Genomic DNA, 13,666 nt, shown 5'->3' with positions numbered 1-13,666 from the left:
TCAGCTCACCCTAGTGACAGGTAGTGAATGTACATTTGCGACGCATGCGCACTTTGTGCATAACAGGTCGAATTATAACTCCGGTTTTGATGATGTGTACCGTGTTGGATTGCGTAGACGCAATAATCTTCAAATTATCTCGTATTTGTATTTGGTACTTTCAGTGTGAATCTATCTTTGGCACAATAAGTGATTGTTATAAATTGTTAAAAAAAAATTCTAAAGATTGTGATTGCTGAATGAACATACCGTATGTTTGCAACTTTTTCATGATTTGTTTTATTTCAGATTCAAGATGCCGATGACACCGACTATGCGTAAGGCGAACGAGAAGAACGCCAAGAACGTGACTAAACGTGGGAACGTGAGCAAGACGAGCAAGAAGGGAGAGGGATACCCTGTTAGTCCAGAACTTATTGTAAGTATATTTAAATTGAATTCCCCCCCCTTTATTTCCTTTTCCAGTTCCTCTTACGTGAGGTTATGTGCTAAGCCTTCTCTATTGGGGCTCATTTACATAGAAAAAATAATAATTCAAAGTAACTGATTAGACAACAAAAAAAGGTATATTCCTAGAGAACGATTTTTGGACCCCCCCCCCGTGGGCCCCCCCCCTTCTATCAATTTTGTACATGACNAAAATGTCATAACCTAACCTAACCCTAAAATAATAAAAAATAAATTATAATAATTTGGCTGAAAAAAGTGGTCATTACAAAATCGATAGGAGGGGGGTCCAAAAATCGTTCTCCAGGACAGACCCAAAAAAAGAGTTTTGCTGCATGGCAAGGAAACATAACTTTCATAATTGAATCTCTGTAGTTCCTACAGTCTCATCCCTTGCGAGTAATTTCTCATTAAATTTTGTCCAATTTCAGGCTTTGTTTGTGTTCGTTGTGATTGGATCTGCTGTGTTCCAGATCATCCAGTCTGTTTGGGTCGGTGGTCCATAGATATTTTCTCAATGGTCCATACATTCAGGTGGACCACTGGTCCAGACCTCAACCATATGGTCCACAAACCTGTTCCATATAATCTCCCTAATACAGCCTCCATACTTGTTATGAAATGTTTTCTTGTAAATTTAAATTCGTTAATGTTTGGATATTCTTATTATGATTTATCTGTCGAACACAAGAATTATAAAACAGGTTCAGGGAGTTAGATAAATCTCTTTAACTACAAGGTATTTCCCTTCTTTTTCATCTAATTCATACACAAATTGTGAGCTAACAACTTTATATCTTATCTGATTTAGTCTCCTTCACAATCCTCGAGCTGTAATAGGAGATGCTCCACACATTTAGTATCATCTTTTTCTTAAAATCAAATAAGGAAAACAATATTGACTTGTGATGGACGAAGTGATCCTTAAAATAATTGAGCATTTATCCATATCGCAATCTTTATCAAACATTTAATGCGTTTTTCATATGTGACTATTTTTGCAAGTTTTTATTTTTTTTATTTTAGTTATTCAAGATTATTAATAATTATTATTCTTTCATTATTTGTTGGGAAATAAACAACATGGGCAAGGAAAACTAGTGTTCAACAGGATTAAATTATTATTTTTTTCTCGAGAAACTCTAGCATGGCCATTCTAGGTATTAATTTCAGAGTTACTGTCGGAATAAAATTCAGTGTTTAAGATGTTGGAAACTAAAACTAAAATGTCAAATATTAGAGTTAATTTTTAAGTTAAAAGCACAAGGGCTTGTTTTGTGAAAGGGCAATCTACTGAACAATCAGAGGATAATTTTCAGCAATGAACGAGTTTTGTTAAATTTTAACTGGAAATATGGCACATTTTCGAAAGTTATCATTTTATCACATTATTATTGCTAATTCATTTTTACTTGCCTAGCTTTTACTTGAGTCACATTATAATTTTTTAGTAATTTACCAAACCATCCGAACCTTGAACTACTGGGCCAAAAAAGGAAGAAGCGGCGAACATTAAACGATTTCAAAGAAAGATTCTAAGGTTTAATTCCTCGGATTGTTTTGCGCAATTTTTACGTTTACGACGGCCTACAGTTGCAGGTTTCATTCGTTCCTTATAAAATTGTTTCGCTGCATACATTTTTTGAACCTTTAGTTTGTTCTATTATGCCGTTCGTTACTTATTTTTGTTCGTTACACACTCTTTTATGCTTGGGTTACTGTGAAAAAAGCAAAACATGTTTTATGAAAATATTTGGATAAAAATGTGAAATATTGATACTTAAAGCACAATTTTTGTCGTTAACATGTGCAACGGTCATTAACGAATCTGTTCGTTTCTCGTTCGCTAATTTATGATCGTTCTAACTCTGGTCGTGAATTTTTTCGAAGAATGTGGTCGTTCAAAGGAACCCATGACGATTTCCAAAATATTTTTACAAATTATTACATACTTATATATTTCACCAAAATTACATTAATGTTCCATCAAAGTCTCTGATATTTAGCACCGAGTGATAAGTCTTGAATTATCACAGATTAATAACGAACTGAGTAGTTCCCTGTATTCTCTTCTTCTTTATAAACAACCTTAGTCTTCCGAAAGGTCTCTAAGCAAGCCTAAAACAAAAACAAAGTTTTGACCATGCTTAAAAAAAATGTTGCTTGATATTGAAAATCTAAAACAAAAAATGTCTGGCTATGTAAATGTTTATGATTACGAGTGTTGAATACTAGCCAGTAAACCAGATCACGTCACATGACCACATGCGTTCATGTGGGGTCAACATTAAAACTTGTAGAAATAAAGATGAAATATGGGTTCATATACAGGCAGGGTTAACAACAAAAGGATGTAACTTGGATGACTACTTATTATGCTCACAAATGGTCATAAAATGCAGTCTTCATTTGTATTAAAAATCTTTTCTACTGATCGCTAAAAAAGAAAAGAACTGGAAAGTTAAGCATTTAAATCAAATGAAAGATCAAACCCAACCCGTCATAAAACAAAAAGAAAAACGTTTAATTAGAAGCAGTTATTGCAACAGTTAATTATTTTTAATAATAAAAAGAAAGACTAAGATAAGTGTCAATAACCAAACTGGTCTTTTGGATTTTAATTAATTACAGAAGATGTCTTTTGTTGCTAAAAAATTTGGTCCTCTTTAATTTTTCATAGTTTGCAACTAGCCATTGTTCACTATTTTTATAAGCTCATTTAGTTTAATGTAATATTCACTAACAACTAGGGTTTCCAATCAGAATTTTGCTGCGCGCAACTGTTCGGAATTGTGGAGAATTGCGCAGAAATTACAGGGCCTGCAATTGCGGCAAGTAAAATCTATTTGCGTTGCGTTGGAAACCCTACTATACAAAAAAACAATCTGCAAATATTAGAAATAAAGTTTTTGGGATGAACCAACTTAAATATACCAGAAGTAAATAAAGATTTATAAACATTTAAGGGAAAAAAGTTGCAAGTTTAAGCACTTTCCTGAATTTTTTCGGTAAATACCTGTTTCGGAAGTTTAACATGAGTGTCCTGACACTTCTCATTGGTGAGGGAAACTGTACACATCTCTGTCTCAACCTCATCAGCTGACTCAGCACGTGGTACGGCAGGACAACGCTTTTCGGTTATCTGAACAACAGTAATCCTCAGAATTGGAACAAATTTTTAATGTTTTTTATCAAGAAAAGGATTTGAATGATGAAAAATGAAATCTAATTTTCAAGGTCTGAATGATTATTTTTAATTGAATGGTATACTTACAGACTGCAGTGGCATAGCAGCTTGCTAATAGCAAGGAAAAGGAGTCAAAGGAGGCAAAAAATTTAATTAAAATTTTTATAATCAAATTGAAAAAACTACAACAATCATCTTTAAAAGGCAAAATAATAAAATTTAAAAGTGCTCAAAGGATTTAATGAAAAATTTCATGGTAATTCAAATTTCAATTTTTTTTCTTCTTTTACTATACATAGTTTGACCACTAAAATATATCTTTCTTTTCCCAAAAGCTGAAATCCCTTTGCTATTTCTCATTATTTCATAGTATTTCCTAGTATAATGACATCTTTGATAAAAGGTTCGGATGATTGTTTAAGAAAGTAAATACCCTGGTTTGAATTACCTCTTGACATCTTATTCTTGGAAGAATAATTTCTTTAGTGATGCAAGTATCATAGGGTTGGGGCAGCTTCATCAGGATTTTCTTCTCAACAGGATAAACTTCAGGATACAGAGTACAAACTTTCTATTAAAAAAGAGGAAAAACTAAAATTTATTCTGCTTTCTACTAGTTTTCATTATTTATACATTGAATTGAAAAGAATGACTGAAAATTTTAAAAGTACCTTTATCTGCTCCTTACAGTATGCAGGTTCATGATATGCTCCTAACATTAAAGATTAAAGGGACTGTATGCGTAGTTTTAAATGACCTTCCTTGCAAATATTGCAATGCACGATTTACACTGGTATCCTTAAAATCTTTGTCCTGGTTAAATATAAATCAGATATCTGTGTTCTTAATTTTGATAAATGATTATTTTCTATTAAGGTTTCACAAAAAATGTAACCTTCTATTTCAGGAAAACGTAGAAATAAAACACTTAGTAAAACGACAATATCTTCTACAATATTGATCAGATGAAGGTTTCAAAGGTACAGTTGTAAATCAGGCATTCCTATCTTTTCAATTGAAATTATGCTTTAGTGAGTTAAAATATAATTTGGTTGTATTCTATTTTCGGAAATCTGCATGAAACTTTACATAAAAAGGCAGAAAACATTTTGATAATGCCAAGAATTTTGTGATTATTTTTTCAAGAATCATATTTGCTTGTTTAAGCAGGTTGACAAATGAAGTATGCAAATTATTTCAAATATTAAAGACCATTGTCATATTTTGTGGGACACCCTGTATAAAGTATACCTTTAGAATGTGGGTTTTCACAGACCACCTCCTCCTCACACCTTTCAACCCACTTGACATCTAAAATCTTAGCAACAGCAGCAACCTAGACGTAAAAGGTTAAGGTCTATAGCAGCAGGATGTAATTTGAAAAGGTCACATTTGAAACATTGAAGACTGAAGGCTTAGTTAATTATCACAGAAAAAAAACGCCATGAAGCAAGCTCTTTTTTAAGATATACAGTTTCATTCTGGTTTACAAGCATAGTCATAGGCTCTAGAGTTGGGATTTTGGCAGAATCAGCTGGTTAAAATGGATTTAACTATAAAATTGTCATTATTGTATTGATATATACGCCGAATACTGCAGTTACCTCCTGTAGAGAATATGCTACAGCACAGACCTCTGTAAGTTCAATATCCTCATCCTCTACACACACAGTTCTTGTCACCTAGTAAATTTCCATTCTTCAGCTTCTCAGGCTTACAAGCAGTCTCTAGTTCAGGCACACACACCTAGATTATATCAAGGGTTTATATTTTTAGGAATCGGTATCCCCATGCCCCAAAGTGGCATAAAGTGGTCAGCGTATATATCAATACAGTGTTGTTTACTGAAATGGTGATATAATACAATTTCAGAAAATTTTATCAACTTTCCCCAAAAGATTCTATATTGTTCATGTTTATTATAATCACCCCAAAATTGTTTCCTCTAACCCAAATTTTTTTAGGCTTTCTTAAAGGAATATTGAGAAGTTGGGAAAAGTAAAAAAAATGTAAAAAGGAAAATTTGAATAAAGGGACTGTAAATGTAATTTCATGTGACCCTCCATGCAAAGATGGCAATGTCCGATTCACTATGTTACCCTTAAAATTTTTATCTAATCAGATACAGGGTGTCCCACGAAACATGACAATAGGAAGACGACTTGAAAGTCGTCTTTGGTATTTGAATTTATTTGTGACATTTAGTCTTCTATCTANTTACGTTTAGTGCAAGTTGCATATAGAGCAGGGGCCTTCTTTCCCCTCATAAACAATTTTATTTATTCAAGAATTAGTTTGAAAAATGTTCTCAGATATTTTTCTAGAAAAAGTTTTAAAAGTGTGAAATATATTCTAATGTGTATACGGAAGGAAAGGGAGAACTAGTTCTCATAAAAATTTTACATCTTAATACTTCAATGACTTCAATGTTTGATATTTCAATATTTTAATGATTCTTTAACTAAATTTTCAATATTTTTTAAATATCAACATTTTACTGCAATATTTCAATGTTTTCGTATTTTTTTATTTACATATTACCATAGTTTAATATTTCGATATTTTAATACTTTAAACTTCAATATATAGTTTTTCTATACCTGATATGTCAATATCTCAGAATTTTAAATTTTGTTTAACATTTCAATATTTGGATATTTCGCTACATCATGCAATACTTCAATTCTTCAATTTCTAAATATTTCAAGAATTCATTTTTTCATATAAAAATGATTAATCATTTTAATATTTTAATATTCCAATATTTTAATATTTTAATATTTCACAATATAATTTCAATATTTTAATAATTTACTATTTCAATACTTTCATATTTCAACCTCAAAATATAATTTCAATATTTTAATTTTTCAATATTTCTCTTTTGTAATAAAGAAATATTAATGCATAGAAAAAACACTATCTGAAAATATGTATTTTTCTACACACACTAGTTGTAAAATAGTATTTTTCTAATAAACTTTATCTGTAAAATTGTATTTTTCTATAAATACTCTCTGTAAAATTGTATTTTTTCTAAAAACACTCGCTGTAAAATTGTATTTTTCGAACAAAAACTATTGGTAAAATTGTATTTTCTAAAACACTATCTGAAAAATTGTATTTTCTAAAAATACTATTTGTAAAGTTGTATTTTTCAAAAACTATTACTGTAAAATCTATTTTTCTAAAAACACTATCTGTTTAATTATATTTTTCTAAAATGTCTTTGAACATTTTAATTTTACTAATAGATTCACAGAACAGTGACATGATCCATCATTTCCTTTCGTAAACACAAACATATACAGGGTTACCCACAAACATATACAGGGTTACCCACAAACATATACAGGGTTACCCAAAAACATATACAGGGTTACCAACAAACGTATACAGGGTTACCAACAAACATATACAGGGTTACCCACAAACATATACAGGGTTACCAACAAACGTATACAGGATTACCCACAACATATACAGGGTGGATTTTCAAAATTTTCAAAAATTTAATGAAGATCAAATTTTGATGGAGACGAATATTTGAAATTTTGATCATTCATAAACCTTCCCTGTGGTGACGTGATGCGAAACGCTCAGGATATCTAGATGGGGTTTCCGGGTACAGGCTAAAACTACAAAATGTGTAAATGACGCCCTGAAATTATTTTATCATCATGCATTTAATCAGAAGATTAAATTCAGGGAATAGGAATAAAGGGAAAGGAAATGGCGCTGGTCTGGCATGAGAAAGCCAGTCGCACTGCTTTGCAGACCAGTACGGTAACCTTACACACACATGACTACAGTCAAGGAAATTGCAGAACAATGTCGTCAATTATAATTAAACTTGAATAACGAGTAGTTTATTGTAAACTTTAATCAAATTATATTCTTTGCATGAAAATTTGGCTTATAGTGTTGACTTAAATATGTAAATAATATATTACATCCATATTAAACTCATTTTTAAGTAAACAATTAACAATAAACAAATGTACTCTCCTAGACTGTATACAAATACCGAGATTCATACGTACTGTATAAACATACAGTACACACCTTTGGTACGGTATCCTCACACACACTCTTTTGGTACAGAAACACACACATGACGTTTCCGCCCCCTGATTAAATTCGGTATTTTGCTTAAAAATATCTTGTAAATTCTGATGAATGATGTGACAAAATGATAGTAAACCTGCACACATAAATCCAGACTGCTATGAAAAGTTGCATCAGTTTTCAAGACCGGGTCGACTTTGAAGTCTCACAATTACTAAATCACAAATACTATTTTGTAGCACTAGATATGTACATTTTAAAAAATGTATTCTTTAATCCCTGTATCCCTTAATCTGTGTATCCTCATCTGTGTATCAATCCCTGCAGTATCTTTGAATCTCTATATTTGTGAATTAATTCCTAATCCTTTAATCTCTGTTTCCTTTAATCTCTTTATCCATATCTATGTATCAATTCTATCAATCCTTGTATTCTTTAATCTCTATATCCATATATGTGTATCAATCCTTGTATCATTTAATCTATAAATCATTATCTGTGTATCAATCCATGTATCTCTGTATCCCTGTATCTCTTTATCTCTGTACCCCAGTTGTATTTCTGTACTCCCGTATCCCAGTATACTTTTATCCTCCTTGCATCCCTGTATCCTTTTATCCTTGTATCCCTGTATCTTTGTATCCCTGTACCTTTGTATCCCTGTATCTTTGTATCCCTGTATTGTTGTAATACTTTAGTACTGTATCCCTTTATCATTTTATTTTGTATTCCTATATCCTGTAGAGTGCAGGCTGTGTCCCCAAAACTCATTAGGCTGATTTTTATCTGACTGAGCCAAAGCAATTTGTCAACTTTATTTTTACATGTTTGTATTTATATATCTATTAAATTGTTTGTCTGTTTCTTCTTTTGAAAGTATGTTCGTTACATGTTTATTCTATGTTACTATTTGTCTGAATATCTTGATATCTTTATGTCTACTACTAGNTCCTCCAAGGTTCTGATTCCATTCTTCAGCTTCTCAGGCTTACAAGCAGTCTCTAGTTCAGGCACACATACCTAGATTATATCAAGGGTTTATATTTTTAGGAATCAGTATCCCCACCCCTCCATGCAGCATAAAGTAGTCACCATATATATATCAATACAGTGCTGTTTACTGAAATGGTGATATAATTCAATTTCAGAAAATTTTATCAACTTTCCCCAAAAGATTCTATATTGTTAATGTTTTATTATTATCATTCCATCATTTATTCCTCTAACCCAATTTTTTTGCTTTCTTAAAGGCCAATCTTGAAAAGTTGAGAAAAGAAAAAAATTGAACAAAGGGACTGTAAATGTATTTTCAAGTGGCCCTCCACGTAAAGATGGCATGATGTCCGATTTACTACGGTACCCTTAAAATCTTTCTATCCAGATATGATCTATAGATATCAATGTTTACAATTTGCGAAACTGATTATTTTCAACTAACTTGCTGCGCATTTCTACAGCAGGGAAACATAATGGAATTATTAGAAATAAACACTGTTAAACCTAGAAAAATGAAAAATATATCTTCCACATTATTGTTCAAATAAAGGTTTCCAGGGTACCTTTGTGAATCGTGCATTGCTATCTTTGCATTGAAGTAACCTAAACTTACTCTTACTGTCCCTATAAGGAGGTTAATTTACTCTAGAAGGTGAGAATGGGCTGATATCTTGATATCTTTAACAAAAATTAATGTTCAATTTACAATGTCAGCATAAACATAAATTAACTGGAAATCTGACTTAGCAAATTGTAGTTTTTTTTAAATTGAACACACAACAACAAAAACAAGTTATGATTCTTAAATGTTTATAAATCAAAACTTTTAGGGAAAATTTATATTAAAAAAATAGACAAGGGTTTAAAGAAATTGAACAAGTGTAATAAGAAATTTTTATTTTTAATGAATTAATGTTAGAACGTCTAGTTATTTAAAAGTATTCTTTTGTATTTAAATTTTTATTAGATTTAAATTAGTTAGAAGTTGAACTACTTTACACTATTTAAACAGTTCGGTCCTTATTCGAGGAAGTTATCACTTTCGATCACGATTTAACTTTTTTGCACTTTTTTGTCGGCTGATGCATTTTAAGTGAAACAGAATAAAAAGAAAACTTATTAAGATTAAGGTTTGTGGTATTCTATAGATCACATCTAAATCACAACGTGATTGAACTCATATTAAAAGTAACCGTAAGCATCTCGCCCCGGTTAGTCCGGAGTGATTTGTTTATTTTTTTTCAAATACCTGAACTTATTTTTCTAAAACCCGAACATATTTCCTAAAACCTGAACTTATTTTTCTAAAACCTGAACATATTTTCTAATACCTGAACATGTTTTCTAATACCTGAACTAATTTTCTAATACCTTAAACTTATTTTTCTAATATCTGAACATATGTTTCTGATACCTGAATATATTTTCTAATACCTGAACATATTTTTTCTAATATCTGAACTTATTTTTCTAAAACCTGAACATATTTTCTAATACCTGAACATATTTTCTAATACCTGAACTTATTTTCTAATACCTTAAACTTATTTTTCTAAAACCTGAACATATTTTCTAATACCTGAACTTATTTTCTAATACCTGAACTTATTTTCTAATACCTTAAACTAATTTTTTCTAATATCTGAACTTATTTTTCTGATACCTGAATATATTATCTAATACCTAACATATTTTCTAATACCTGAACTTATTTTTCTAATACCCGAACATATTTTCAAATGCCTAAACATGTTTTCTGATATCTGAACATATGTTTCTGATACCTGAATATATTTTCTAATACCTGAACTTATTTTCTAATACCTGAACATATTTTTCTTCGTAGCTCAGTGTACATTTTTCCCCATAGGTGGGTACTTCAGGTGATTTTTCAATTGGTTGTTGGTAAGAGGGCTGCTTGTAGGATGGTTGTTGATAGGATGGCTGTTGATAAACTGGCTTCTGGTAGGCTGGTTGCTGGTAGGTGGGTTGTTGATAAATGGGTTGCTGGTAGGCTGGTTTAACTGGTTGAACTTTATAAACCTGTTGAGTGGGTTGTCCTGCATGTCCTGCAGGTCCTGAATGTGCTCCATGAGAAACACTTGAATATGATCCACCGCCGCCGAGACTGGTTCGAAAGAATGTTTGGCTTGTGAGAGACCCAACACAGCACACAAATACAAGAGACTAAAATATTAGATAATGTTTATTGAAAATATTTTTAAAATTATAATTTCCCTCATTTTACTGATCGAATAAGAACTTTACTAAAACTTGAGTACGGTCAATTTCTCTATAAATGCCCTTCCTTCCTCAATTTCATTGTTTGAAAGTAAACTCCGTCCCTTTTTCCATTTCACCGTTTGAATGTAAACGCCCACCCTCCCTCCATATTTCACCGTTTGAATTTAAACGCCCACCCTCTCTCCATATTTCACCGTTTGAATGTAAACGCCCACCCTCTCTACATATTTCACCATTTGAATGTAAACGCCCTCCCTCCCTCTACATTTCACTGTTTGAATGTAAACGCCCACCCTCCCTCTATATTTCACTGTTTGAATGTAAACGCCCTCCCTCCCTCTACATTTCACTGCTTGAATGTAAACGCTCACCCTCCCTCCATATTTCACTACTTGAATGTAAACGCCCTTAATTTCACTGCTTGAATGTAAACGCCCTGCCTTTCTCAATTTCACTGTTTGATCTTAAACGCCTTTCTCAATTTCACTTTTTATTTAATGTAAATTCCTTGCCTTCCTCTATTTCTGCTGGAATATAAACGCCCTTAAGTTTGAATGTAAACGCCCACCCTCCTTCTATATTTCACTGCTTGAATGTAAACGCCCTCCTTTTCTCAATTTCACTGTTTACTTAAATGTAAATTCCTTGCCTTCCTCTATTTCTGCTGGAATATAAACGCCCTTAATTTCACTGTTTGAATGTAAACGCCCCCCCTCCCTCAATTTCACTGCTTGAATTTAAACGCCCTCTCTCCCTCCCCTCTCTTGCTTGAATCAGGAAGTAAAGCAGTGTGACCTATAGAGATATAGTTCTTTAAATACCTTTAGATGAAACATGGTTACTACTAGACCGGTAGAGACGGAGTAACAACCAGTAAACATTAACCTTTACTATTTATACCTTCTACTATCTTTAAAATTGTATTTTTCTAAAATGTCTTTGAACATTTTAATTTTACTAATAGATTCACAGAACAGTGACATGATCCATCATTTCCTTTCGTAAACACAAACATTTACAGGGTTACCCACAAGCATATACAGGGTTACCAACAAACATATACAGGGTTACCCACAAACATAAACAGGGTTACTCACAAGCATATACACTGTATATGCTTGTGGGTAATTATATATATTATACAGGGTTACCAACAAACATATACAGGGTTACCCACAAACATAAACAGGGTTACCCACAAACATATACAGGGTTACCAACAAACATATACAGGGTTACCCACAAACGTATACAGGGTTACCCACAAACATAAACAGGGTTACCCACAAACATATACAGGGTTACCCACAAGCATAAACAGGGTTACCCACAAGCATATACAGGGTTACCAACAAACATATACAGGGTTACCCACAAACATAAACAGGGTTACCCACAAACATATACAGGGTTACCCACAAACTTATACAGGGTTACCCACAAACATAAACAGGGTTACCCAAAAACATATACAGGGTTACCCACAAACATAAACAGGGTTACCAAGAAACATATACAGGGTTACCCACAAACATATACAGAGTTACCAACAAACATATACAGAGTTACCCACAAACATATACAGGGTTACCCACAAACATATACAGAGTTACCCACAAACATATACAGAGTTACCCACAAACATATACAGGTTTACCCACAAACATATACAGGGTTACCCACAAACATATACAGGGTTACCCACAAACACATACAGGGTTACCAACAAATATATACAGGGTTACCCACAAACATAAACAGGGTTACACACAACATATACAGAATTACTCACGAAGATTGAGACTTCAGATACGATTATACGGAGTTTATATGGTTTTTGATCTTACATATTCATTCATTTGGCTTAATTTTTTAGTAACCTATTTATCTTTGCTAAATCATCTAAAATGCCACTAAAAGCATAAATAAAAGGCCCAGAAAAAAAATCTGCAATTCATTTGTTCTAAGATTTAGGTCGTCATTAAAGTTTTATCCTTTGTGGGTAACACAGGTTTTTTACAAATATCTTGTGAATTCTGATGAATGATGTGACAAAATGATAGTAAAGCTGCAAACATAAACCCAGACTGCTATGAAAAGTTGCATCAATTTTCAAGACTGGGTCGACTTTGAAGTTTCACAATTACTTGATCAAATCAAATCAATTGTATCCTTTAATCCCTGAATCCCTTAATCTCTGTATACTTATTTGTATAGCAATCCTTGTATTCTTGAATCTCTATAGTTGTGAATTAATCCCTGTATTCTTTAATCTCTGTTTCCTTCAATCTCTGTATCCTTTTATCTCTGTATCCTTAATCCCTGTATCTTTTAATCTCTGTGTCCCTATGCGTGTATCACTCCCTGTATCCTTTAATCTCTATATTTGTAAATTAACTTTAATCTCTGTATACTTAAATCTCTGTGTCCTTTAATCTCTGCATCCTTTAATCTCTCTATCATTATCTGTGTATCAATCCCTGTATCATTTAATCTTTAAATCAATATCTGTTTATTAATCTCTGTATCCTTTAATCTCTGTATCCTTTAATCTCTTTATCCTTTAATCTCTCTATCCTTATCTGTGTATCAATCCCTAAATCCTTTTATCTCTAAATCCATATATGTGTAACAATCTCTGTATCCTTTAATCTCTATATCCATATCTGCTCATCAATTTTATCTATCCTTGTATTTTTTAATCTCAATATCCATATATATATG

The 13,666-nt window shown here is 32.2% G+C and overlaps 1 protein-coding gene across 1 annotated transcript; it reads right to left on the bottom strand.

Moving 5' to 3' along the window:
- Positions 1 to 5,287: 5,287 nt before the first annotated feature.
- Positions 5,288 to 11,843, bottom strand: LOC111704624 (AT-rich interactive domain-containing protein 1A). The gene is made up of 3 exons (XM_023476913.1): positions 11,764 to 11,843; positions 10,523 to 10,885; positions 5,288 to 5,380 (listed from the first exon to the last, which is right to left on the bottom strand). The coding sequence occupies exons 1-3, from the start codon at positions 11,821 to 11,823 to the stop codon at positions 5,288 to 5,290; spliced, it is 516 nt and encodes a 171-aa protein (XP_023332681.1). The 5' UTR covers positions 11,824 to 11,843.
- Positions 11,844 to 13,666: the final 1,823 nt, after the last annotated feature.

This window comes from Eurytemora carolleeae, unplaced genomic scaffold (genome assembly GCF_000591075.1).
Source record: "Eurytemora carolleeae unplaced genomic scaffold, Eaff_2.0 scaffold31, whole genome shotgun sequence".
Classification (NCBI taxonomy): Eukaryota; Metazoa; Arthropoda; class Copepoda; order Calanoida; family Temoridae; genus Eurytemora; species Eurytemora carolleeae.
This window is presented reverse-complemented; position numbering and strand designations above follow the sequence as displayed.